The 26,934-nt window shown below is 39.5% G+C and overlaps 2 protein-coding genes across 2 annotated transcripts in view; one reads left to right on the top strand and one right to left on the bottom strand.

The window, feature by feature from the left end:
• Positions 1-706: 706 nt before the first annotated feature.
• Positions 707-18,155, bottom strand: PREPL (prolyl endopeptidase like). Its single transcript, XM_066316081.1, is given in 15 exon segments — positions 707-1,321; positions 2,142-2,224; positions 3,096-3,222; positions 4,094-4,243; positions 4,418-4,634; positions 6,034-6,209; positions 6,946-7,149; positions 8,625-8,810; positions 9,384-9,600; positions 11,880-12,003; positions 13,504-13,707; positions 14,370-14,436; positions 14,962-15,162; positions 17,819-18,067; positions 18,069-18,155. Coding segments are annotated over 15 exon segments (2,358 nt in total). The 5' UTR covers positions 18,141-18,155; the 3' UTR covers positions 707-1,240.
• Positions 18,156-18,942: 787 nt separating this feature from the next.
• CAMKMT (calmodulin-lysine N-methyltransferase) overlaps positions 18,943-26,934 on the top strand; it is a 213,159-nt gene continuing 205,167 nt past the window's right edge. The window contains 4 exon segments of the mRNA XM_066316078.1: positions 18,943-18,960; positions 18,962-19,018; positions 19,020-19,106; positions 24,498-24,661. Coding sequence (XP_066172175.1) covers positions 18,943-18,960; positions 18,962-19,018; positions 19,020-19,106; positions 24,498-24,661 — 326 coding nt within the window.

Genomic DNA, 26,934 nt, shown 5'->3' with positions numbered 1-26,934 from the left:
TGCTTAGGGTCTGTGGAGAAGAAAAGTAAACCTGTTCTGAAAAATTGTTCTGTTTAAGCATGTATTTTTGGGAGAAGAGGGAGCAGTTGCTTTCTGGGTGCTGACCCTGGAGTTGCTGGTCTGTATGTGCCCCTGTGGAATCCCAGGCCTTTGGCAGTTCACTGTAACTTTTTAGAAGTCTGTAGATTTGTAAAACTTACTCCAAAGGGTGGCCCTCTATTTGTTAAAACAGGAGAATACAAGCAAGACCAGAGTGCATTGTTGTGGTCTTTTACCTCTTCTCTCAAATCTAACATCTCTGATTAGCCTCAGAGTTAGTAAGAAAAAGAACAAAATATAGCTAATATATAATTCCACACTCATAACTGTATTTCCAGTGGATTCTTCCCCTCCCTGCTGAGTTAGAATACATTTGCATTCTCTTATTTCTTTTCCTGCCCTAAGCCTGAGGTGAGGGGTGTGTACTTTAGTTCAGTGGAAGCAGCTGAACCAACCCTACCAAATGTCACGCTTGTACATGTGCTCTGATTTGCATTTGCTGCACCTGCAGTGGTTGATGTAGCTCTGGGTGTGCACCACACATCTCAATGCACAGGTTTGTGCCTTGCTCAGAGGGCAGCTAAGCTATGAATTGGGCTGCTTTCATGGGGGCATTCTTTTTGTTTTATTTGGCACCTACTTCTTACGATGACCATGCTAGGCAAGGTAAATGCAAGATTTTTAATGTATTCAGATCAGAGTTCTGCTAAAATTCCCATTCTCGAGAGTGCTTTTCTTTGCAGTTTGGTCAATCCCACTACATGATCAGTACATCACAGCTCTTGTGCAGGTAGAGAGGGCAGCAATCACCTGACATCAATGTCAGATGCCTTGGAGGAGTTCCACTGCCTTGTGTAAGATGTGGCCTTGGAAGAGATGCCTTGGACAGGAAGGCTGCCTGTGGCTCTCCTGTGAGGCTCCATGTGTCCCCTGCTGTGCTCCAGCCCCGCTGGTGTAGCCCTGCTCTGCTGGCTCACGTGAACAGAGCTCTTGGACAAACTCACTTCTGCTGGCAGCTGCTTCTGCACAGCCTGCCAGGGCAGAAACACAGTTCTTGGTGTGTAGTTTTGTAAGGCAATGCCATACCCAGCTTTGTGTGCTTCTGTCCATCAAGCAGGGATCTGAGAGGAGAGATCCTGGAGAAGGTGTTTGCTTTCCATACAAAACCTTAAGTTTTCCAGGTGGTAAGTGTGTTTAGGAGTTATTTGCAGGATTTGCTGTGATGTTGGGGATGGCACACTTCCTCAAGTTCTCTGTTCAGAAAAGCAAGGTGTCTTGCAACCTAAAACAATGAAAATATTTTCTTACAAAGTAAAGTTCTCTGCACTATAAACTTCCAGGCTCTTGTGCAGCTATTTTAGTCATCTCTTTCCTATACTAATGCTAAGAAATACCTTGCCCTAAGACAGCATATAGCTTTCCTTGAAAGAATTCATCTTATGAATAACTGCCACCACCACCAAATTAACATTTTCTATGATTTGTTAAAATTAAGAGTCATAAAATTTATATTCAACTCTGACAGTCTGAGACATCAGTAAAAATATGTCTGGTCTTGGCAGTATTTTGCTTTTAAGAAACATGCTTGTATAAAGTGCAAAATCTTGAAAGCTGATTGTAATAGCTTTGATAGCAGAGATCATGCATTTCAAAATGTAAAGATCCAACCCATCATGTATGTTTTACACGAGGAAGATGGGAGTAAATAGTATAACAGTTTTAAGCACTTAAACTCTACAGAGCAAGACTTTTCCTGCTGGAATGATGTTTTGCACAACTTGGAACCTTTCATTCAAAGCTCTTAGCATATTACAGTGGGAATTTAGGCTGTTTTAAGGCTATTTCAATAATCTGGCCCTGTCACTGTCTTTTTTGTATCTGTACAAGTATATATGTATATAAAAATGTATATAATTATATCTAAAGATTGCTGGGTTTTTACATTTTATATGTGTGTGTGCAAAATCAGCAGTTGCTCTAGCAGTTTTTCTTTAGAGTTTAAACATACATTCAGTGACTGCCCAACTACTGAGGCTGAAGTATCCCTTGAGGGGACACATTCCTGCAACACCTTATGGAGCTGTGCAATTAAGGGACCATACCTCATTCAGTGAGTGCTCCCAGGATGAATCACAGTGACTGCCACTTGCCTGGACATCTAGGATGATATTGGGAATCCAGTTTCCTGGAACAATGAAGCTGGTGATCACTTTACATTGAATGAACAAGGAAAAACATTATGTGGGTATGTGAATTGTTTAGGGATAGCTAACTCTGCCTTCTTGTCCTGGCAGAATTTCTATTATTCCTTAAGAAAAAGAGAATTGTAGAGGGGCTTTCTGAATTAATTACTTGTATTTCTAATAATTTCATATTTGGAAATTATTCATCTACTTAGTGTGTTTGTTCTGAGCGTTTTTTTTGGAAAGATGTGTTCTTTTCTTCCTGGACCTGCTGCAATTTTTCAACCACTGCAGTTGTGCTGCTCACAGACAGGGCATCATGGAATGTAGAAAATGTTATTCAAGATCTCTTTTGGTAATGATGGTAAAAGCTTCTCCCCAGATTGGATGGTAGAAGAAAATAGGCTTCAATGTACCTTTTGCTGGAAACTGCCAAAGCTAGGGTTAAGTTTCAGGTATAAAACCACCTGTGCCTTGGCCTTGTTGTCTCTCTAGCTTGGACTAAGGACCTGCAGCTTTAGCAAAGTGAGAAAAGTAGAGTTTTGTATAGCAGCAAAACCAAGATTTTCTCCAAGAGTTGCTGAGAACTGCAGCCTGGCCCTGTCAGCAGCTGGACTGACAGCATGGGCTCACCTTGCACTGTCCAACAATTGCCCTATGTGGAGGCCTAGGCAAGAGTGAGCTCCACTCACAGGCTCCCAGTCTTTATGTTTTTGCATCTCAAAGTGTTTCCTGAGTCTGCTGTGGAGCTGGTGATATGGGATTGTGTTTGAATTAATTTGAGGAGGAGTCAATCTTTATGGTCTTTAATTACATGCCTATTAAGATCTTGGTTCAGTGACCTCCATTTATCTGTGATATTCTTATCCTTACCTTTCTTATTTGTTCTGCTGGTGTGATCTAGTGCAGCCTTCCTGAGCTTCTGAGCATACTGTAAAATTCCTGTCAGTGGTATCCGTTCATCGTTTTCATACGCCGTGATAAAAACTGATGGATAGCACTGGGATTAAAAACCAAAACCACTTAAACACTTGACAACTGGTCTTTCTCATAGAGTAACACATTTTTCTCTTACTAAACAACTTGTTAGGGTTTATTTAAAAACTTATCTATTACATAATTACTTAGTGCTTTCTAAGAGTTTTATCACTAATTGCAAAAAGTATTTTGGTCTGAAAAATAACTTCATAGTAGGGCATCATCTACTTGCAAAAGGTCATAAAAAACATCCTCTCCCCACTGGTAAAGGTCTGATACTTGTCTCCTTGCTGATGATTGCAAAAAAAGAAAAAAGGTAGTAATAATCATGGAACAGTTTACCTTAGAACAATAGTTAAGGTTTATTTTTGCAATCTTTCTGCACAGAAGGTGTTTTTTAAATAGTAAGAATTTTACTTAATGAAGCAACACAGCTAACACATTGTTAAATAGAGATTTCCCTTGAGATGACAATGTCAAAGCTATAGAAGGTCCTCTTCCCTTTCAGTGTTTAATACTACTAGAAAGGTATTAAATCAGTGTAAAATACCTCCTCCCTCCTGTGTCTGCAAAAAAACCAGCAAAACACAGCAGAATGTCAAAACTCCCCCCAAAAAGAAGGCATTTTGCATCTTGAAATTTGCTATACAATAGAGCAATCTATTATTTCCTGAAAGTCCTAAAACAAAAACAAGTTTAGAAATCTGTATCATTTAGGAGAAGACATTGGGTTAATTTCAGTAGTCACTTGTGACTTCAACTATTGCTAAGATTATTACTGAAAAGAATTATATTGGAGTTTTGTTATAAAATTTCAGTGATCTACTTTTGATTTTCTTATAAACTGTTACACTTTATGCCTGTAGTATTCTGCACAGAAAACATAGTTTTACCTGTGGCTTAATATTCTGGTATGGACAATAGCTTTTGATATACTTCATACATTTTTCATCTTCTAATGGATTTCCCCATTCTTCTTGTTCCTCAATTGTCAGTGGGAGATGGGTTTTCATCATTGTATTTAGAACATCTACGAAAGGCGCCTTAGAAGTAATTAAAAAAAAAAAAAAAAAGTTGGCAAGTAAGACAGAGGACCTTGAATATCTGAGTCAAGGTGTTCTCAAACAAATAAGGAGAGTGAGCTTTGAACTGGAATGTCCCCAATTCTCAAAGTGGTACAATCACACAGATAATACAGTTTAGTGCTATAATCTCACCTGTAAAACCATGGCTCTGATCAGTGCTGGATCAGTGTTGCACAGGGCTCCTGCCAGAACTCCCCCAGCACTGGCAGCTGCCAGGGCTGTGTGGCTGGGCTGAGAAAATCCCCGTTGGTGCAGCAGTGTGATGCAAGCCCTCAGGTCGTGGAGACCTTTGAGTTTATTATGCCGACATCCATCTCTGTGCCAGCTAAGGCCCTGCTCTCCTCCACCCCTGAAATTTAATGCAGTTCAAGTTGGAGTCTCTTCAGAAAACATTGCATGGCATAGCTTCAGATAAGGAAAGAACAGCAGCGGCCACAGAACTGCACATCATAGTTTGCTTTCCCAATTAACTCCTCTCTATATTGCTTTACCCCTCTTTATGGCTAAAAGAGACAACATGAAGGCAAAATAAATTCATTCATGATGATTGGTGAAAATGCTAACTGTAGAAGGGCACTTTGTCCCCTCATGTGCTTGTGTCCTGGAACCCACAGGAAAAGCAACACTTCAGGAAATGACATTTTCATTGTAAGCAATATAAAATCAGATAATATTATCTTTTGATACAGAAAACTATGAAAATACTGAAAATATTTCCAATACTTCCATTACTAACATAATTACTTATTAAAAACAGTAGAATACTATTTCTGAGCTCCACACCAGACTCTCAGGATTTGTCTTCTGCTTTGCTTAAATTATGAGACTGTTAGAAAGTTGGGTTTGGGGTTTTTTCCCCCCTTAATTTGTGAATTTCAAATGCTAGTTGAAATGTTACATTTTGTAATACAGAATTATAAAAATAATTTATACTTCTTCCTATGCAATCACAGTTTTGGTTCTAGCCACCTGAAGCTTCCTCTTCTGGTTTCAAGTTTAAAATGGGTTATTTTATTAACCTGGCAACTTTGGATGATGGTTCCATTTTCCTGTAGGACTGATCTGCATCCTAAGATACTTAGTGGGGCATGAGGAAGAACAGCACAATGCTTGCCACAGAGTACAGCAGATTGAATATATTTGTTGAATTTGTTTTGGGACTGGCATTTCCAACAATTCCTCATCCCTTCCCTCCCCTCCATAAAGCGATTCTTTTGTTCTCTTCCTTAGCTACCGAGAAAAATTGGAAGCCTGTTGCACATTGCAGTTTTATAAAACTGGTAGGTTTGTAGCTAAACTAGAGACAGGATTTAGCCAATAAAAGATCAAGGGTTGCAGGTTAAATGCTTAGTTGTTGCTGTGGAATGTAAATGGCTTTCAGAAGACAGAGACTGAGCATTAGTACACAATGTTCTCAGAAGGAGAGGGAGATAACATGTCATGGCAATTTGAGCATGCAACTGAATTTTTTCTTGAGCAAAGATGAGATAAGAAGTAATGAGACTTGAAAAGATTAAAAGTTTCATACAGCCATCATGTAGATTTAAGAAACCTAAAATGTAGTGTGCTCTTGTGTTTTTTTTTTCCCCTGAGGTAAATTTAAAAAGTACTTAAATTAAAAAATCTTAGATGAATAATTAGGTATAGATACATGATAAAAGTATTTTGGTACATCTTCAGTTGTACATGAACAAATATTTGTGTATCCTGCAAAGTAAAATCTTATTTCTATTTTATATCTGACTTACCTAACATGGCAATATGCTAATATCCAACCCTCTTCAATTAACATCAGCTTCTCTTCTTTAAACCTCATGTTCAAATCTATGCCATAAGCTCCATATACATGAACTAGAAGTGGTCTCCTGTGTAGTTCTTTAGAATTCTTATTATGAAAAACTGTAATTGGCACCAAAGTTTCATCCTAGAAAAGAAGGAGTAGTTTTACAATAAGGGACATTGCAGAAATCTCAATGACACATGGCAATGAAAACTTCAATTATTTATTTTAAAATGTGTTTTTTTGATTATAGTAATTTTTTTTCACTTAGAGTGTACAAAGCACTCTTGAAAAATAAAGCCTGAGACTGAACCTCTGCTGTGTGGGCTTATGGATGTAGAGTATAAATTCATTTAAGTGCAACACCTGAGGAGTTTTTAAACTACCAAAGCACCTAAGTCTTCCTTCCCCCTTTAACACCAAGAATATATGTTATTAACAATGGAGTTTACCACTTACCACAGTACAAACTCTTTATTAACATCTCCAAAATTTTAAACTCAGGCTGTTAAAACTTTCCCTCCTTGATCTGCACTGTGCAGCTGGTTGTGGGGTGTTCTTTTCAACAGCTGGCACCTTTGTCATTTATCATGGGGAGCACAATACCATTACATCAACTAGCAGTTCTCACTTATACTAAGATTCTTGACTCATCGTGTGCAGTTATCTCCTCTGGAATACCCAGGTCAATGGAAAAAAAAAATCACGACTCTTTCTTGTTCTTCTCTATAGCACTGAAGAAAACACCCACTGTTTTAACTATAGCACCAACTGCTCTTTACATTTTTTAATCTCTGTTCCCTGCCAAATGCACTTTCTTTAAATGGGTGGGGAGGAAGGAAAGAATAAAAGGAATGGGAAAAAGACTGAAAAATCTTACCTTGCTTTTAGCTAGTAAACGTGTAGTGTGACAATTCGTAATAATTGGTACCTCTTGCACAGCTTGTTCAATGAGATTATTTTCTTTAAATGAATATGCAAAACGCTTAGGGGGGTGTACTGGGGAGGAGAGCTGAAAATAGCAGGTGCTGGTGGTGTGTTCAGGATGAGATTCCAATTCAAATTCACAGGCCCACGTAGGTAGCTGAGAAAACATGGCATTTCAAGTGAGACTCCTACATTGCTTCTGTAAATTTTGCTTAATATGTCCTTCAGAGTAAAAGACTTTGGATATTAACTAATTATCTTCAGTTTGTATGTAGCACAATCTGTATTTCATTTAAACCCAGTAATGAAACAGTCAGAAAGTTAAAAACTGGTGAACTTTTCCTCTGAGGCCACTGGATAAAGATGGACAACGAAATGAACAAAAAAATAATACAAATTCAGTTTAAAATGGGCCTTAGTGCAGATTTTTTTAAAGAAAACATTTGAAATTATTCTGCATTAGTTTTATTTTTCAGATCTTATTTTTCCTTGCATTTCCAGTTCTACTTCAACACGCTATACAGCCAAGTCCATGTCAGCTATTATGCTTTTACTGTGAGTTAGCTCAGTAATGCTAAGCCACTGAAAACCCCTGCCTCTTAACTTTGTTCCTAGTGCCAGCCATTGTGAAGAACAAAACCTTTTCCTGGCACATTCACCCTCAGACACTTACTGTTATTATATTTAAGGTTTTTAACTCTGCTAAGAATGAAAGAAATCAAGATTCATTCTTTGAGAGCAGCAGGGACATAGCCAAACCCTCTGCCAGACTATTACTTTCTTGGGTTAGGTTGCTAGAGGCTTCTGAAAAAGCAGAAGTCGTCCAAGTTCTCCTGAGTAACTGCAGGCCCTTGCTGAATAAATAAACTATGGCCATTTTAAAAAATGAAGATTTTGGAGACCATACAGTGTACTTTGTTGAAAACCTTTTTCTGTAGCAGTTTTATAGAGTGCAGCATTGGCAGCTTGTTGCAATAAACTTAGCAGTTGTTCAGACTGTATTTTTCAGGAAAACAATTCAATTAAATATTTCACCTGAATGGTCTTCAGAAATAATAGATTTGGCTTGAGTCACTTTGCTTTTAATCCACAAGTATTTAACAACTAGATAAGAGAAGCAAATCCTTTGCACCAATTGTACTGCAATATCAACTCTTCCCATTTATTATGGGACAGTGTCCATACTTGTTTTCTGAACATTAATCTATTTCCTGTGACAGGAACCTTGTTTACACCAACGAGTGTCACCAAAAATAGGCTCAGTAAAACTAAGTAGAGCAATTAGGGAGCTAAATTCTGCTTTACATTAGAAATCAGCTGTATTGTGAAAAGCTTGATTGTAATCCCTTGAAGAAAGAACTGGCTCACAGGATAGCTGCTCTTTAACTCTCTGAATGCTGCAATAAGCCACCACATCAAATCCTGAAGAACAGCCACAGGTAATACAATTAGTCATAATGATGAAATTGCCAGTATTAATAGTTTTCAATAGTTTCCGCTTTTACTTTTGGAATTTATCTTTGCTTTCATTCTGTTTTGCTAAAAAAAAAAAAAAAAAAAAAGGAAAAAAAAGGAGAAAGAGAGGAAAAAGCTGGAAAAATATTAGGCTGCTGAAACCAAGCTTAAACGTACCTTTATAGACTGAACTGAGTGTGAAACAAAAGATATGGCATTTAAATAAAGATGACCAGCATTCTTCAGGAACATAATGCAGTCATCACTGAACATCTCAAAGTCTACTAGCTTGGTTTTGTTTTCCAGTGCATAAACTAACTGCCAGTTCTCCTTGCCACTGGAAGCTACTGGGGCCTTCATCAACTATAAAAAAAAAAAAAACAACCTTGTATTACTAAACAGTAGTACTGAGTTACAAATGAGAGATACAGACTTATAGGTGATCTCATCGAACATTTTTCTTGCAAAAAAAATACTTATTTGTATTTGGAGTGTTTGCCTGTCTAAAACTGGAGATTTTTAAACTCCCTTTACTTAGGCAAAACGGAAGAACAATGCAGTAACATTTGGAGAAGACCAAGTCTCAAAGATTACTCTACAGAAAATTGTAATACAGTAAGTGCTTTCAGCATGGCCAGCACAATTGTAGGTGGGTTTGATTACGTAGACTGAGATCACCAACTTAAGTTTTGATATAGAGGAAATGACTGATGAAGCAGTCATTTTTTGATGCTGTCAAAACATTTAGGCTCAAACTGGCCTCCTACAGGTGAGACTCCATGCAGCACCATCAGGCTTTTATCCATGCAGGTTTCTCCCTTAATTTATTTCAGTAAGCTGTGACAAACAGAATTAAAAGCCAACCTTCCTATTTCTATATGACGTGCAATAGGTATCTGAATTAATCCTATGAATGTAATTATCAGTCAAAATTGCCTTATATTCTGCAGGTTCTCCATATGTAGTTAGAATGTACAGCTGATCCTTTCTGTGCTCAATGTGGTAAATGACCCCCGTGGTTCGTGCTTGTACAAGGGAAGGTGACTCCAAGGGATGTCTGCAGTCAACCAACCAAACTTCTGAGGTTGTCTTGCTGTTGCAGTTGATAGTGAGGAAACGCCTGTCTTTTGTGCAATAAAGGTCTACAAAGAATCTGTAGGGAATCATAAAAAGAAAGGAAAAAAGCTTAAATTTTGTAAATATTTTAAAATACAAGTAGTTTCAGAAATATGGGCTTCCATCTGCAAGGTAAGAAACAGCATTCCTGTAAGCAGACTGGAGAAATTTCAGGCTACTTGGCTCCCGGACCCACTTCTGCTGCGTTTACCCTGGCATTAAAAACCCCCTCAATCTTGTGTGTGAGACCTGAAATCTGCAAGGAAAGCAGTTCAGTTGTTGCCCAACTAAATCCAGGGTTTTTCATCATTGAGCTAGACTGGAAGCTCATTGATGTATACAGGCTTTAAAATTCAGGGAAAATGTAGAACTTTTTATTCAGCTTGTAACCTTATTTAAAAAAAGATGTAGTAATGGATAGTTTAAATAATAAATGACATCATGTGGGGAAAACAATAACAAAAGTAAGAGCTATTAAGAAATAAATTGATAAAATATCTATGTGCTACTGACCTAACTGTCTGAAGCAAATAAGACAAAAAGTACTATTTAAAAAGAAAAAAAGCACAGACGCCTATATGAGACAAGATGGAGTGTTGGAGTGATAAAGCTGGAAACTAGGGACTGGTTTTGGAGCTAAGAAACTACCTACTAGTTTTAAATCCCTCTAAAATCTAGAAACAGAAAGCAGAATAGTAACCAGTGGCTGTCTCTAATAGTAGAGAAGTTCAGGCTGAAATTCAGACTCAAATTTCTGTGAGTTGTCTGAATTAACTGGAATGTTACACCTTGGATCAGAACAGTCTCTTTGCCATTTTGAACCCTTAAGACTGGATGTCTCTAAAAGCAAAACTGTCCAACATGAAGATCCAGATACCATCAAGAAAATGCAGAGTTGAGTACCATCATCTGCATCACACAGATCAGATACATGACTGCAGTGATGATCTCTCTAGGATTCAGATTTGACTGGTGAAGAAAAGGATGCATAGATAGCACTTTCAGATACTTTAATTATTTGCAGGTGGAGGATCTCAATTTATTTTGGTACTATTGTTTTTTCTAATTGTACTCTCTTGACATCTTTAGAAGGACAGGCACAGAGGGGGAGCTAAAGTCTGAAAGAAAAATCAGCCTCCTGTCTAATGAATTTGGCAAGAATGTGGCACTGCATTCAGCAGAGATCCCAAGAGTTTGGCTCCACTGATCCTGCCTCTAAGAGGGTTGAGCTGAAATGCATATTACATTTCTCCCCAAGGATTATGACCTTGATATTATGAGTTTTTTATCTTTGTAGCTTTTTTTTTTTAAAAAAAAAGACATTTTCAGCTTCTAAAAATATATCTGATTGCAACTAGAAGAGTTGGTGAGATGCAGAAGAGAACTGCTCAATGGCAATACAAAAGAATGTCTTGCCATCTCCGATGAAGGAGTTCAGCTATGAGCTGCAATAGCACATGAACCTTTAGAGTAAGTTTCTGGTAGATTTACTGTAATGACTGTGACCTTCAGAATTATGCCAACAGTTTCCCTGTGGGGAAGTGCCAGGTCAGTGCAACTTCATTTTCTAAAACTACGCATCAAATGCAGCTGGAAAAAAAAAAAGATCTTATTTATTCCATCTCCATTGCATTTTTTTTGTTTGTTTTCCTTTTTTCCCCCCCCTCGATGAAAGTATAATTTGAATTTCTTTACTGAATATGTAACTTGAATTAAGAATAGTCACAAATATTTATGGAATGCTGTATAAATATACCACATGCTACAATGCTGAAAAGGTAGTTCTGTGCTCAATTTAGCAAAGAGCCTTCTTGTCTTCCTAAACCACTGCTTAAAGAAAGGTTATTGAGAGGGTATTCAGTCAACAATAGTTCTGTCTCTTGGAATGTTGTGATGATTTTGCTCATCCATTACCCAGAGCAAGGATTAGCCTGAACTTATGTATTTTTTTAAAAAAGATGTATCAGACATCAATAGCAGAGAAAACAAAATGAAATCCACAGTCTGATTTACCCCGTATGAAACTGTCACACATTCATTAAAGGACACCCTGACCTGAGAGTGACCTTGACATTTATAAACTCAGCTGAACTCATGAGGTAAGAGAGGGAAGTTAAATCTCTGTTGATCACATATCAAAAGGAGAACAGAGCACATTCTCAGGCTGTATAAGGCACTACTGACAGCAGAACACAAAAATGCATTTTACTGTTTGAAATATGATACAGAGCACTTTGTTTTCCAAACCAGATATATTTTACATATAGAATACTCTAAGATATATAAAGGACTTGTTATATTTAGGGTATGTATTACCTTGCATCTTGTTCTGTATAAACTAACTTAGTATGTTTCTGGTAAGTGAAAGTGGCCATGAATACATTCTGGCATTTAAGGTTCTTCTGAGTTGTGTAATACAGAACATCATTTGCAGCCCATTCTGGAAGAAAGACACATGCATTTCAAAGTAAGAACAGTGTATAATATTACTGAGAGAAGATGGGAGTTCTATGGACACTGGACTCAGTGCTGAAAAAGGTGGGTTGCAGGTGGCATGGGACTGAAAACATCACTTCTGCATCCTGTGGGGACTGAGGTAAGAGCCAAAAGGTTTTTCCATGTCTTCTCTGAATACCACAGAACAAGAATCTCATAATGTACTGAAAAAAAAAAAAGCAGAGGTCAGTGTTGCAGGGGCCAGTAATAGGAAGCTCTTGACCCTGTGTGGGTTCTGGAGGTAACAGGAAAATAGGAGATGTGGCTGTTTAAAACAGCAGAGAGAAAAAGGTTTACATGGAGTCAGCAAGATAATAAAGACATCATAAGCTCTGCACTGCTGCATGTGACTGCACACAAGCCATTTAGAGAAAAGAGATGATGGATGTGCCCCATGGGTACAGCTGAGATAAAAATTCTCCAGTTTTCTATGCTTGTGTATGTGTTCACCAACATAGAAAGGTATAAATACAGGAACCTTGTTATTCTGAAGTTATTCTGACTGATCCAGCCACATTCCTGCTATCTCTGCTGCTCCTACAGCCAACAGAATTATGTTTAACACATGTGCTTTTAAAACCTGCTGTATGTTGTCTTATGCATAAATACTGATTTTTCAGTACAAAACCTGAGGAATTAATAACACCAAAATAAGCACAAACACTTCACTTTCTGAACAGCAACGTGGCTCCAAAGTGCACAGGTAGCTGAGGATTCATTATGAATACAAGCCTTTAGAGGGGAAAATCCAAGCTGTTCTATAGCCTAGCCTACAGAAAAATCAAAGTGAAGATTTTCAGGAACTTATGTCTGTCTCCCTGCTATTTTATATCACTCAATACAAGCACATTAACTTTGCAAGTGGTTCTAAGACCTAATTCTCTTGCTCATCATTGAGGCACCTCTGTGCTTCGTGACACTACTGCTGTACCTTACTCACATCTGACTTAACTTTACAGAATTTACCATTCTGATGGTCATCTTTTGTACTCTTGTTATCTGTCACACCTATTTTGGCAGCAGGATGTTGTTCTCTTAACTGTACAGATTCTTCTGGATCAACCTAGACAGATGTTCTAGCATGGAGTAAAATTCACTGGCAAATTTGCATGGTTATTTTTCAACAGGCATTATAATCTTCAGTGTGGAAACACAACACTAAATTCTTGCTACTCCTCATTTTTTTAACAAGGAAGTTTGACCTAGAGTGTTATTTTTTTGCTCTGGCCAGGCAAATTGCTTGTATGCAGGAAGCAGTCTCTTTCATCCATATCAGATAACTCATAATTGCAGCATTAAAGAAACCATAAGAAACAATTCAGCATCTATAAGGGTTAAATGTTGCCTTCACTCAAAACAAACAAACAAAAATACTATCTTTAAACTAAGAAAAATGTTGTGCTGAAAGCTTGTGTGAACCACAGGATATTTATAAACAACTCACCAAAGCTAAATACACTTGGAATTACTTTTTCCACAACAAGATGATTACCAAATTTCATAATAATGCAGGTTGCCTCTTCAGAATTTTCACTTTTTAAGCTGATGGCCATGTATCTCTGATCTGGTGAAATTCTAACCCGTTGAATAAAAGCATCAGAAAAGCCAAGATCTTCAACACTGAATAAAATCTCAGCATTTCCTTCACCTATTACATGAAAAAAAAAAAAAAAAAGATAGCAAAAAAAATCCTGTAATTAAGATAGTCAAAATGAATGGTGATTCTTAATGTCTGTATTTAAAAAATCTGTCTCCAGTATTCACAAACATTCTACTGGAATTTATCAACATTAAATACCTGTTTTGCAAGATATTTGCAAATGCAAATATTTTTATTTGTAAAAATAAACCAACAAAAAAAATAGTTCCCAGGAAAAAACTCCTGTAGTTATTACTAAAAATATTTCTAAAGCGTAGATCTTGGCTTCTTCTAGACATATTGAATTTTAAAGCCCAGCTAGCTAAAGCATGGTTGTTTTTAATAAATAAAATTAGAAATTCTTTCAGCCCCCTTCAGAAATAAAAAAGCAGGGATGTTCTTTTTCAAAATTTTAAGTTAGGGCTCTGAAAAGAAATGTCTTCTCTCTTTCCTCTCCAGCAACTTGTCTTAGTATCAATATGTACTAGTCTCTGTTTACCTTACCTTTACAGATTCGGGGTTCTAGAATTATTACTCTATTACAGAATTGTACAAAAGTATTTTCAGTTAAGAAACAGACAAGCTAGGAATTAATGCAAGGAAAGAACACTAAGTGATCCATGCATACCTTTTCTAAGAATCCTACCATATTAGGAAGAGAAATCCCTTACCATCATCTGCTTTTGCAAGAAATATGCAGCCATTCTCTTCAAAGTACACATTCTCTCCAAACCTCATCTGTTCAACACAAACAAACATATTTCAAGTCCAGCATACAATTAGACTCTTTCCTTTGAATCCCTGTATACAGTAATTTTTTTCTGTACAGCAGAATTGTAACAAATTGTAATAAATCTAACAAATGACAGAACATATATTCTATACTGAAGAAGGAGTTGCACGCATCAGAAAGGTTTTTTTTCAGTTAGGGTGCTTAAGCTACATCTACCTGCTCTAAATTTCACAGAAGGCTCAGATCACCTGCAACTGCTCTTGCAACTTACGGTATCTTGTATTCTTTATCCAAAAGTCAGATGACTATTTTATCTTTACTTGCTTTTGCCTATGGAGAAATTAGGTAAATTCACTGTCATAACAGGTATAAGTTGTTCTAAACAGAAACAGTTATTATGCAGAGTTATTAAAATATTCGAAACTTGCACTGTAAAAAAAAGAGTAAAACAGCATTTTATAGCAGGAACAGATTGTCTGTCTTTTATTTGTAGTCAGTGATGTGAAACGTTTATATTGTTTGCCACTTACCCTTGGGCTTCCTGAATTGAGTGTATACATGTTGTGCAATTCTTCCAGTTTTTCTTTGATTCTCTTTGTCATCGCTTTGTATGTTGGGGAAATTTTGTTCCAGTTTTTTCGCTCTGATTTCAGAAGGTTCTTGTGCAAAAGGTCTGAAGTTACTATGGGTATATTTTGCTTCCTTTTGGAAGGGACTTCTGTTCCTTCCTGCTGAGTAAGGAAAGACAGCAATGGCTACAAGCCAGCACACTGCACACCAATCTGAACACACTGAGGCAATATCCCCTGAGCCACAGGCCCCAAACCACCTTTGCATTATTACAGAAGTACATGTCAATAAAATCAAAAACTGCAGTTGGAATGTGTTTTATTTTAACTCTTCTCAATCTTTTGGGCAGGTACTGTCAAACATGCTTTACTTGACAAATTTATTGAGGTCTTCTCCTCAAAATGTAAGGGACTATTAATACATACTCTTAATTGATTACAAGTAAATACATTTGTTCCTGTTCTAGAACTAGGTTTTACATTTTATGGAATTTTGTTATTATTTTTCCTTCTTCACAGCTTTCTTTCATAATTTCTCTGTCTTTAGAGTGTAATTTCTCATTTCCTTTCCAAGAAAACACCACCCACACCTCTGTTCCTGCACCTAGGAATCCTAGCAGCTCATTCAGGTTCTTGCTCCACCTCCTAGAAGTGTTAATATAAATGTTCATAAGGTGCAGAATGAAGTGAAGCAGTGGAGTGATATGGGTTCTGCAACAATTTTATCAGGAATAAGTTTAAGGATCTAGTTTTCCAGGAAATGTGAGATTACTGCTACCTCACTGCCAACAAAGCTGTCTTCTATTGTAGAAATGTTAAGTGTGTGTGTTAAAACTGCTAGAACAATGCTTGCATGCTGTGAAATCTCACTTGATCAAGTAGTAAGCTTCACAGCTTATATTACACTACATAATACTGCACAGATCCCACAAAGTAGCATTTTACAACATTCAATGTATGACTTAAATGTGTCTAAGCTTAAAAAGCAGCCCATGCTTCCTATCCTATCCTCACTTTTCATTAAGGACTGTTGGTTTGTTCCTAGTTTGTCTTCAGAAACACATGAGAACCAAAATGTGAATGTTTCAAGTAGGCTCTGAAGGGAAACCATCTGCTCCATTTACTGAACTTTATATTTATGAATATAAAGCACATTACTGCTGAGAGCTGAGAGTGTCTGTCACCGGTTCAGACCAATGCTTCCTCTCACCCGGCACAAAGCAAAAAAATTGTGAAGGCTCTTAGAGAAGCTCTGGAGCAACTGAATGATGGGTGAAGAGAAACAAACTGCTGGATACCCAAGTTTGTACCACCTCACCTCAGTCACTGGCAAGACTGTTGTAAGAAAACACCATCCCCAAACATGACATAACCAAATAAAACCTCACAGTGGCCATAAATGGATACTTAGAAAAGCATAAGAATGGGACAAGACAGATGATTTTCTCCAGCCTTAAACAATTTTAGCTCAGGAATTTCCTGACCTGAACATGGTTTCTGGATATTTAAAATGTCTCTCTCATATATGTCATATCTATAGCTCATATATGTCTTCCCTTACACCTGTGAAAAATTTTAGCATCTACAACTTATTTTGACAAGTTCCATGCTTTATGACACTTTTGATGATGGCCCTCATTTTGTTTTCAGCAATTCCCATTGTATTCTCTTGGAATTACTATATACAGCTGGTGGTCACAGTGTAGGGATATATTAATAGGTACAGTACACCTCCCTGCCTGGGGAAAATCCAGTAATCTTGAAAGATTTTAAGGATAGCAGAGGATTTCAGCGACAACTGATGTGCAAACATTTGCTCCAAAGCATACAGGCACAGCCTCCTTTCAGGTGAAAACCATGTTTGCATCCTGGGACACTGTCACAGAGCAGCATTCGTAATATTTGTGTTAGTGAAGTACCACTGAGTAAACTGAACCACACATTCTTGTCCCTCCTATGTTCTCCTTGAAACATTTGCTTACATTTGAGACACAGACATAGGAACTCTTTACTTTATGGCGACAAATAAAAGAGTTTCAACAAGACGAACTTTGTGTCAACTCTGAAGAAACACTGTCAATTTGAAACAATTTTAGGACAACCACACATCTCTCTAAAAAATGTGTTTAGGATCAAATAAACCAAAACATAAATGTTTATAAACAGTACTTATGCATATAAATATATGCATATATTCCAGGCTGTCATACAGCAGTAAACTTTTATAATACCTCTAGCGAAATCTGTATTAGAGACACTGAGATGGAAAAGCTAAAATTATTTCAGCCTGTTTTCTGAGTCTGTGCATGATACACTGCCATCCAATTACACAATATTTATTTACAGAAATCAATACAAATACCTTTAAAAATATAGTTTAGGACATGTGAGCAAGATTATGAGATGTCAATATTATATTTCAATATGATGGTAAACTGTGACTTACTGGTCAACACAGAAAAGTTTTTTTTGAACCAGCTCACAGTCTGGTATCATCAGTTTGGACACTGCCTCTACACTAGCTGATCTCTCCCTGCAGTTTTCTCCTGACACTTTACCTAAGTCTGGAAGATTATAATTTTTTTCAAAATTACTTTAGTGGGAAAATCAACCAAAATACAGCTTTATGTCAAAACAGCAGAGGAAAGCTGAACAATGGTACCTGTCCTTGAACGTAACTGATATCCTGGACTTAATTCCTCTGCTTCAAATTCTCTGGGAAAAATGTGTTTCTTCAACACGTGAAAAATATGACTGGGTCCCCTAAAACATGTGCCAAGGTGGTTGCTGGTATTAAGTCTATCCTTAAACAGCATACCTTGCAGGAAAAGAATCTGCATGGCAGGATGTTTCCAGGTGGTGCAGTCCTGTGGGTGCGTGTACTTTTTGAACAGTCCAGGATGTGGCACTTTCCTGGTCCAATTTTACTGTAAGGATACATTGTTTGAGGAGGGTCATGCTTAGAGTAGTACTTGGCACTGAAGCTCAGCCCTTGGAAAAGCCTCCGCAGTCCAGCGCAGCACATCCCGACCTCCATTCCTTGACAGCCAACCCGGAATTTCTGAAAATCCCAAATGCCGATCACTTACACAGTGCGCGTGAAACAAACGTAACGTAAACTGCAAGGCGTAAATATACATACACACACACGGAAATATACATAGTGTAAACTTCCTCTTTCAAAGAAATGTGATTGATTCACTAGGGCAAATCAAATTAGAAGAAAATAAGTAAAACTTAGTCAGTTAGTTAACATCTGGCACCCACTTTTTAACCTGAATATTGCTGGCGGCCCAAAGTTTAACTCCAGGGCAACTATGAGGAGAAAGAGGGGCGCAACCGTGCACGTCCAAACGCTGAAGGACAGAACACCGGGAACGTCTGGAGAAGTTGTCCCCCCCACCTCACACCAAACCCCCGCTGTCTCCCGAGGGTCCCTGGGCAGCAGGAGCTGAGCCCCCGTTGTCGGGAGCACTGCCCGGGGCCCCGGTGTCCGGCCGGCCCCGCTCCCCGCCGGCGCTGCCGCTCGGCCCGCGCAAGGACCCGCCGTGGCGCTGCGGCCGCCGCTGCCGCTCCCGCCGGCCGGGGCTGCCCCGCTGAGGCGCCGGGCGGGCGGCGGCGCTGCCCCTAACTAAGATGGCGGCAGGGCGCTTCAGCAGCGGCGGCGGCCCAGCGCCGCTGGTGTCAGCGCCGGGACGCGGAGCCGCGCCGGGCGGGCACGGTCCCTGGCGCGGCTTTCCCGGGTGGCTGCCGTGCCACACCCAGTCCCGTCCCCGGGCGCGGAGGGCACGGGCGACTTGCCTGGAGGCGCGCCCCCGCCGTGCCGGGCCTGAAGAGCACCGCACTTCTGCCGCCGAGAGTCGCCCGGCGCTGCCCTTAGCAAAGATGGCCGCGCCCCTCCTCCCGCTCCATCCCTAGCCCGGCCGGTCCCGCAGCCGCTGCATGCTCAGCGGCGCGTCCCCGCCGCCCAGGACAGCGCTCCCTCCCGCCGTGCCAGCTCCCGGCGCCCCCGCAGCCGCATGGCCGAGGCTGCCGGCCCCGCCGCGGGCAGGTGCGGGGCGAGCGGCGCGGCGGCGGCCCGAGCCCGCTGGCGGCTGCTCGGACAGGTAGGGGGAGCCCGCGGGCGGGAGGGGCCGGCATGGCGGGGCGGGCGGCGGCGCAGCCTGAGGGCAGCGCGGCTCTCTCCCGTTCCCTCCGGCCGGGCTGTGCGGGGAATGCCGCGCCGCCCGCACCCCTTACAGGGGGATTGCCAGCAGTACTATGGGGGGTCACCTAAAGGGGCTTGTAGCACTCTCCCTGGAAGAGATGATAATAAAAAAAATATCCGTGTATGTATGCACCCAACCCTCTCTAAAGAGAGGGGAAGCGGAGGGGTAGGCACTGATCTTTTCACTCTCGTGACCGGTGACAGGACTTAAGGGAATGGCCTGAAGTTGTGCAGGGGAGGTTTAGGTTGGATATTAGAAAAAGGTTCCTCACCCAGAGGTTGGCTGGGCACTGGGACAGGCTCCCCAGCGAAGTGGTGTCGGGCAAGCCTGACAGAGCTGAAGTGTTTGGACAATGCTCTCTGGCACATGGTGTGACTCCTACAGTGTCCTGTGCAGGGCCAAGGGTTGGACTCGGTGATCCTGATGGATCCCTTACAACTCAGCTTATTCTGTGATTTTAGGATTCTAAAATGTGCCTTCAGCAGGCCCCCAAAACTGTCCGTGGCCTGTGTTAAGTGAGGAGGACCAGCATCCCACTGGCACCCCGCCACCTGAGGGCACCGTGGGATTTTCAGGCCATAGTTTAACACCTTCCATCAATGCCGCTGGGGCTGGTTGTCGTGACTGCCACCTCAGTCCTGGTTTTTGCTCCCCTCCCTGAGAGCCCGCTCACCTGGCAGTGAAAACTGCATTTTGCTGAGGGGCTGTGCCTGGAGGAGCGTGAGGAGGAGGAAGGAGCGAGTGGTGACACTTGTGCTGTGGTAAACAGCAGCTTCGCAGCTCCAGCCTTCCACACTACTTTAGACCCTTTCGGAGCAGAGCAAGGTTGGAAAGGATTCCTCTGCAGATGAGTGGAGGCATAAAGGCTTAAAAACTCTAGTCTGTTTCATTGGCTGTTATTGTATGGGATGTGAAGCTTACAGCCCTGACTTGAGCGTTTGGTTCTGTGCAGGTGGGCCTCTGGAGCTGCCTATGGACAGCTGTCCCTGAGAGGGCGGAGGGGTGGCCCTGGGTCAGTGGTGGCAGCTGGGTTGGGAGGGGCACCTGGCTGCAGCTGGGTCACAGTGGGAGGCCTGAGAACTTCAGTATTGCACTTCGTGTGTGCTTTTGGTTTCTAAATTTGCCAGTTCTGTTCAACAGGACCAACTTCTGTTTTATTATACTCCAAAGCAGGAAATGTCAAAGTTACTGGTAGGAATATCAGGTTTGTCTTCGTAGGTTTCTGTTCTAGCAGACTATGTAAGCTGCACTCTGTCGCTATGCTAGCTGTTATTTCTTCTCAACATATACTGCCTTTGGCATATTCCTGTCTCTTAAAATCATAAAGAGCTTTTCGTAACAATAGAATGGGGTTGTGGAAGAGTGCATGTAGGAGTGCATTTGGGGAGAAGGCTTCTCTTTTTTTCTCAAACTACATGTATCTGTGACCTTTCCCTCTGCAAATTCCCTTGGTTTTTCCCATGTTCTTTAGCTTTTCTGCTGATTTTTGTATGGTACAATGAGCAAGGATCAATTTAATCTTACTGGTACATCTGAAGTAAAAATCAGTTCTGTGCTCTTTGCTACAGTGGTGCTCAGATCTATCTATGGATTGGAAGAAGGTATCAATCTCCCTTTAAATCCATTTTTAAAGGAGCGCTGTCAAATGTTTCTTACAGTGCTTTTAAAAGCGCTTTTCATACTGCTTATAATAACACCTTACGTGAAATCAGTTCTGTGGTGTGTTTATATCTTGAATTTGCTTTCATTCAATGCACACACAAATTGATTTACTATGGTAAGGATGCTTGAATGCATGCTCACTGACTTAATTAAAAAAGAAAAAAAAAAAAAGCCCTTTTATGAGTTATCCTATGAACTAGCATAAAGAACCAGGGGTGTGCATAACTACCTGTGTGCTCTTTATCAATGAAATGTTTTATGTATGTACTGAGTTTGAAGTCTGGCAATATTTTTAAACTTAGTCCGTTAGAATCAAAAAAAGTATTTTTTTGCATTTAAAAAAGTGCTGAGGGAAATTCTCCATTTACTGTGCATTTGTAAATGACTGGATATGTTCTCTAAGGCTGTGCTTTAAGCTCTGCCAGTCTCTGTGGCTGGAGGCATTATCCAGTCAGTAGTTTTCAGCAAGGAAGTTAGAGCAATAGCCGTGCATTAAATTCCTCCCTCTGTACATTTGCTCCCTATAGAAAGTTTCATGAAATCTGTAAGCGCTTTTTTTTTTTTCTCTTTTTGTTTATCCTGCCTGTTACCTTCCTCTTGCTCTACTCACACAAGTCTCAGAATCACAGATTATGCTGAGCAGGAAAGTATGCACAAGGATCATCAAGTTCAACTCTTGGCCCTGCACAGGACCATCCCCAAGAGTCATACCACATGCCTGAGAGTATCTTGCTCACTTGCTAATGGACTTTAACTTCCAGAATTGAAAAATAAAAGCTAAAGTGAGGATGGGTCAATTACACTTTTTTTTTTTTTCCTGAATAGAAGCACTTCTAAAACAAATTTTCATCTCTTCCTACTCTTCTCTCTCTGAAGGGTGCCTGTGTTCCAGATCTTTTTTCCATGTTTTTGTTTGTAAGTCTTGGGTTTGTAAATTATTTATGGTTGGATAAAACAATTTGGTAAGTAAATTATATGTAAAAATAAATGCCATATTCAAATGGAAGATATTTAGAAGGTAGTTACATATTATGTTGTAGCTGATTGTGTAGGAACTTTCTTGCATGTACAAAATACCATGTTGCAGTCACTGCCAGAGAATGAGCAGAGGTGTGTAGGCCATAAGCTGTTACTGTATTTGGCTCTTAGTGCAACTAGGCCTAACACAAGGATATACACAGTTAAATACAGGGAATTTCTGGTGACTGCCTTTCTCCATGTCGTTTGTGGGAGATTCTTTTTTGGTGAGGTTTTTTTTTAAGAGATATCAACCAGTTTTAGGTTTTACAGGGAGTCCTAAACATGGTCCTAATATTGTGACTAAATATTAAGGGCATTGCAATTGAGATCTGTGGTGATATTTTACCAGAATTTTGTAGAACAGGAGACTGTTTGGTGATGAGTTAAGATAGGTTTGTCACCTTTTGTTTTTATCAGTGAATTATTCTATAGCAGCAACTTATTTTTGTAGCCTGTTTAACACAACTGTGATCCTTTCAGGAAAAGACTTGAGAAATCCCCCCACTTTGTAAAAAATACAGATATAAATAATGTAAAATACTCTCCTTTTGTGCTGTTCTCTCAGTTATACTTAAGGTTTTAAAAGATTTGACTTACCGTTGTAATTTTCAGATCTTATACCACTTGACTTGTGTTTGAGGCTGTGGGAGAAATGTTCTTTTGAGTGTTCAAATGCTTATGAGATTTTCTGCTAACCGAGAGAATGAATTTTACAGAGTGGCTATATGATGTCTCTGTACAACAGAAACTGAAAATAGAAACATATTGTTGCTGCTGTATATATTTTTTCCTGTAATTGCTTTTGTTGCTATTGCTTTAAAGAAGTTCCCAAACAACATGCTTTTCTGAAAATTAGGTCTTGCTGGTTATCTTTAGTTGTCAAGACAGTCCATTTTGTTTTCAGGCACACAGCTACTACATGAAGGTCTTAGTTTTGCTGGTATTTTAATTTTGTTCTCTTGCTTTGATTTTTTTTGCATTTTCCTTCATGTGTGTATTTTTCTCGCATGTTACAGAAGTAGTATGGACAGCACCCAGACATTTTTAATACTTCATAGAAAATGCCTGTGCCTTTCTTATGCTGAGACCTGCCAATGAAAATAGCTCCAAAAGGAGAAAGCCTGATGCCTCAGACCTGCTGTTAAGAACCAGCAGTGTAGCAAACACAATTGCTCTGCTCACATATGTAGTACTTCCAAACATCCTGCAAAGTAATAGGTCATGGCCCCAAACTGTAAGGCTGTTAAATGCAAGTGCATTTTCAGTTAAAGCATGTCAACACAGGTTGGGTACAGCAAAAAAATCACTGACTTTTTTTTTTTTTTTTTTGTACACATGCTTTGTATGCAATGCTTCTATTTCCACTTTCATAATTCTGGAGAGCAGTTTCTCATTTGATTTATCTCTAAATAAATCAAATGGGCAAAACTTGTAAATTGCAGTGCTGTCCAATCAATGGAGCTCTTCCTTGTACCTCTTATCATCTTATAGTGATGAATTTATTTTCTGCTCTCCTTTTTTTTTTTTTTTTTTTAATCCTTCACTGGGGACTGCATATGCGCCTTAATTTAAAAAATGCAATGGCAATTATTTATGTATTTGCTCCAATGTTAGGAGAAAGAAGTTAAATCCAGGACACCTCTCCTTCCACATCACTGCCCTAAGGAATAAATCTTTTTGTCTGGCAGGGAAGAGCTGGCTGTCTTCTGAGCAGTGGCACAGCTCAAACACTCACAGCTGAGTGATGGGTTTTCCTGCACAGAGGGGTTGATACCTCACTCCCTGAAGACGGTTGAGTGCAGCAAAGTAGGCAGGACAGAGAGCCCACATTTTCACTTTCCTGAACAAGTGTTTTAATCATTTAAGAAATGCAAATCACATTCTGTCACTGCCTTGAATTCTTCAGTGTCTTAGCACTGAACTTGGCGCTCTCAGTGTTTTGGGGTTCGGCTGAAGTCTGGCTCATGTGTCAGTCCCCTTATGGGGGCCTGGTAGGGGAATATCCAATTGTGGTGTCTGAAAGTCTGGGGCCTGGGACAGGGAGCAATTTTCTCAACTTGGGCAACTTTGGCAGCATCTCTGCAAGTGTGCAGCAGAGGACTTCTAGGCTAGGAAGGAGTCAGTCAGGGAACAGCAGTCGGGCACCTGAAGACCATGTTTTGGGTTTGTCAATTAAATTCTGCAAAAGACACCTTTGTTGTTGTTGACTTTTCCCCCCTCTATAGGGAGAGTGAGTGACACAGAAATTGCTTGTGGAGGGCACTGCTTGAGCTGTGAAACTTGGTAAAATGAGAGGAAGGGGAGGACCCAGTTTGCCCCTTTAATTCTTGCATGGGTTTGCTGGAGCATGAGTTAAAAAAGCAACTTTGTGTATTTCTGAACACAGTATATCTGCTTTACAGTTATTGAGACATAATTCATAACTCATTCTCTTGACCTCCACCATCAGTACCACTGTATTTTGTTAAAGCTTGACATCCCTGGTTATTCATAACTACTAGCTGATAGCATAGCCATTGTGGTTTCCCTCTTCACTTAAATAGGCATGGGTTTGTTCTTTTCTTGGAAGTTTCATTGTTAATGTTTAATTTGTTTTTCATTTCAAAGGTTCTGAGGAAAAAGCACTTGAAAGATGTGCATCTCCAACAAGTATCTGTAAGAAGGTTTGCATCGTTCAATCTCTTTTCAGTAGAAGACCAAAATACAGATGAAGCTGGGACCTGGGTTCAGTATAGAAGCATCTTTTATCCCAAGTACAGTGTCTTCTTAAGGTAACCACAGTTTAAGTACTTTCTGAGATCTTGAATGGGCCTCAAATATAAAACTCATTAGTCATTCTTCCAGTGTTTTGTGCAACTAGGGCATAGTTTACAAATAAACTGGTAAATGTTATTTTTAGTTGTTTGTTACAGTAAGCAGCTTGTCTGACTCTTCTTTCTGGTACATTTTGCTGAAGTGGCAGAGCTTGACTGAAAATACTGATACTTGTAGCTAAAACAGAATGCAAATATGAGCATGTCTTTTATATTTTGATAGCTTTCTGTTTTCACATTCTTCAGTTATAAATAGGATATAAAAAAACCTGAACACAGTTATTTATGGTCTTAATAAATTTTTTATGACATGATATTAATTATGTTCTAGAAGGTTTTTGGGAATGATCTGTATTTTGTTCAGCTTTCTTCTTAGTGCTTCTTTTTAAACTCAGTTTGGAAGCCCAAATTCCTACAAAACAATATATACTTAATGAAATAATCTTTGTTATATTAGGGCAGGTCATTTGTATTAAAGAAACTGTCAATAAAAAAGTTCACACACACACAAACAAAGCCACAGAAAGCTTTCTCCTGACCCCAAAAACCCTCTGAAGGGATGTCAGCTCAGTAGCTTTGTTTACAACTCCCATTCATTACTATGTTTGTGGGGTTTTGGGTTTGTTTTTCTTTTGCTTCGGTCTTCTTATCCACATTCATTTTTGTATCTACCATGCTTGGTTTGTCTCAGGAGGTTTGCAGCAGTAGCTTAAGAATCCCTGAACTGATACTTGTTCTGCACCATCTAAATAGTCTCTGAAGGTGGAGGATTTTGCATTCTCTGCACAGTGGAAGATGTTCTGCAGAGCCCAAATCAAAAAGCGCATTTTTGTTTACCTGGGACTTTAAATTAAAGTCAAGCTTAGAAATGAAGATCTAATACAAACAAGTGACCATCCTTATTAAACTGCAACATTTTTGCAACATTTTTGTTTTAAAATGAACTGATGAGAAAAAAACCAAACCAAGCTAGAGGAACCCCACAGCTACATCTAAATTTTAAATAATTTTTAGATATTTTTAATTTGCATCTGGATGAAAAATCAGGGAAAATATTCTTTAGAGCTTTATAAAGTCCTAATTTTCCATTTTCCAAGCTTATACTCAGTGATGTTAAAAGTGTTCAGAAAGAAACTTTTCCACTGGAAAACTGCTATTAGTAATAGAAGTAGGTGCAGTGTTTTTCCATGTATAGATTTTTCCTGTAAACCCCCAGTGAATGCTGTGGTCTAAATCAAATACTGACAGTCTACATAATGCCTTTGTACAGTGTCCCTATTCTTGTTTCTAGGTCTTCAGAGGCACAGGGGGGATAGGAAACACAAGGTGTTTAGGTAGAATTTGGGCTGAACAAGGCTGCAATCCCTTACAATGCAGCCCTGAACTCCTTTAGTTCACTGTTGTGGCTTGCACACTAGCTGTCACTTGATTTACTTGTTCTGGAGTTTTAAGGTGGGAGATAAGCTAAGGTTCAGCCATGCTGGCAGTACAGAAGCCAAGGGAATGTCAGGCTGATCCTGCTCTGGCATTCGTGTGCTTCTCTTTCCACCACTTTCTGTGTCATCATTTTATTTGGTATTATTTGCCTGATAGTAGTTTCACTGATAATAGGACGCAGCTCAACTATAGACTTGGAACGAGCATGTTTATTTGTGAGTTATTTTACTGTGGTCCTTTAATCTTGTTCAGTGAAAATGTACAGTTTCTGTGCTGGAGCAGGCTCATACCACCTTTCCAAAACTGAATATTGAGGAGAATATGGACATTGTCTTCTGGTGGGGATTTTTATTTTATGTTTTCCCTGCATTTGTTCCCTTCCTTTACTAAACAGAGTAATCACTGATCATTTTAGGAATAATGATCAGAACTTGCTTAGTCTTTCACTTCTATATTAAAATGTTTCCAGCACACTGAGTCAGTGACGATACATCGAGTATATTTATTATTTCAGAATATTGCAGGAGGTGAAGAAGGGAAGGAAAAACTGTGGGTTTTGCCAGGAACAAGGTATAAATAGACTGCAACAAAATTGACTTTACCACGAGTCAGTGTTAAATAAAGTTTCTTCCCTGTTTTTGCAGAAGCAGTAATTTACTGGATCAGCATAATAGTTTAACATACATAACAGAGCAACAGTTCTTCTTGCTGCAACATACATATATAGACGATAAGAAATCTTGGAGTAAGCATTCCTGGATCTTTGAGAAGTGATCATGTATTGGAAACTTAAG

This window comes from Sylvia atricapilla, chromosome 3 (assembly GCF_009819655.1).
Source record: "Sylvia atricapilla isolate bSylAtr1 chromosome 3, bSylAtr1.pri, whole genome shotgun sequence".
Taxonomy (NCBI): domain Eukaryota; kingdom Metazoa; phylum Chordata; class Aves; order Passeriformes; family Sylviidae; genus Sylvia; species Sylvia atricapilla.
The sequence above is the reverse complement of the archived record's forward strand: the minus strand, read 5'-3'. Positions and strand labels throughout refer to the sequence as shown.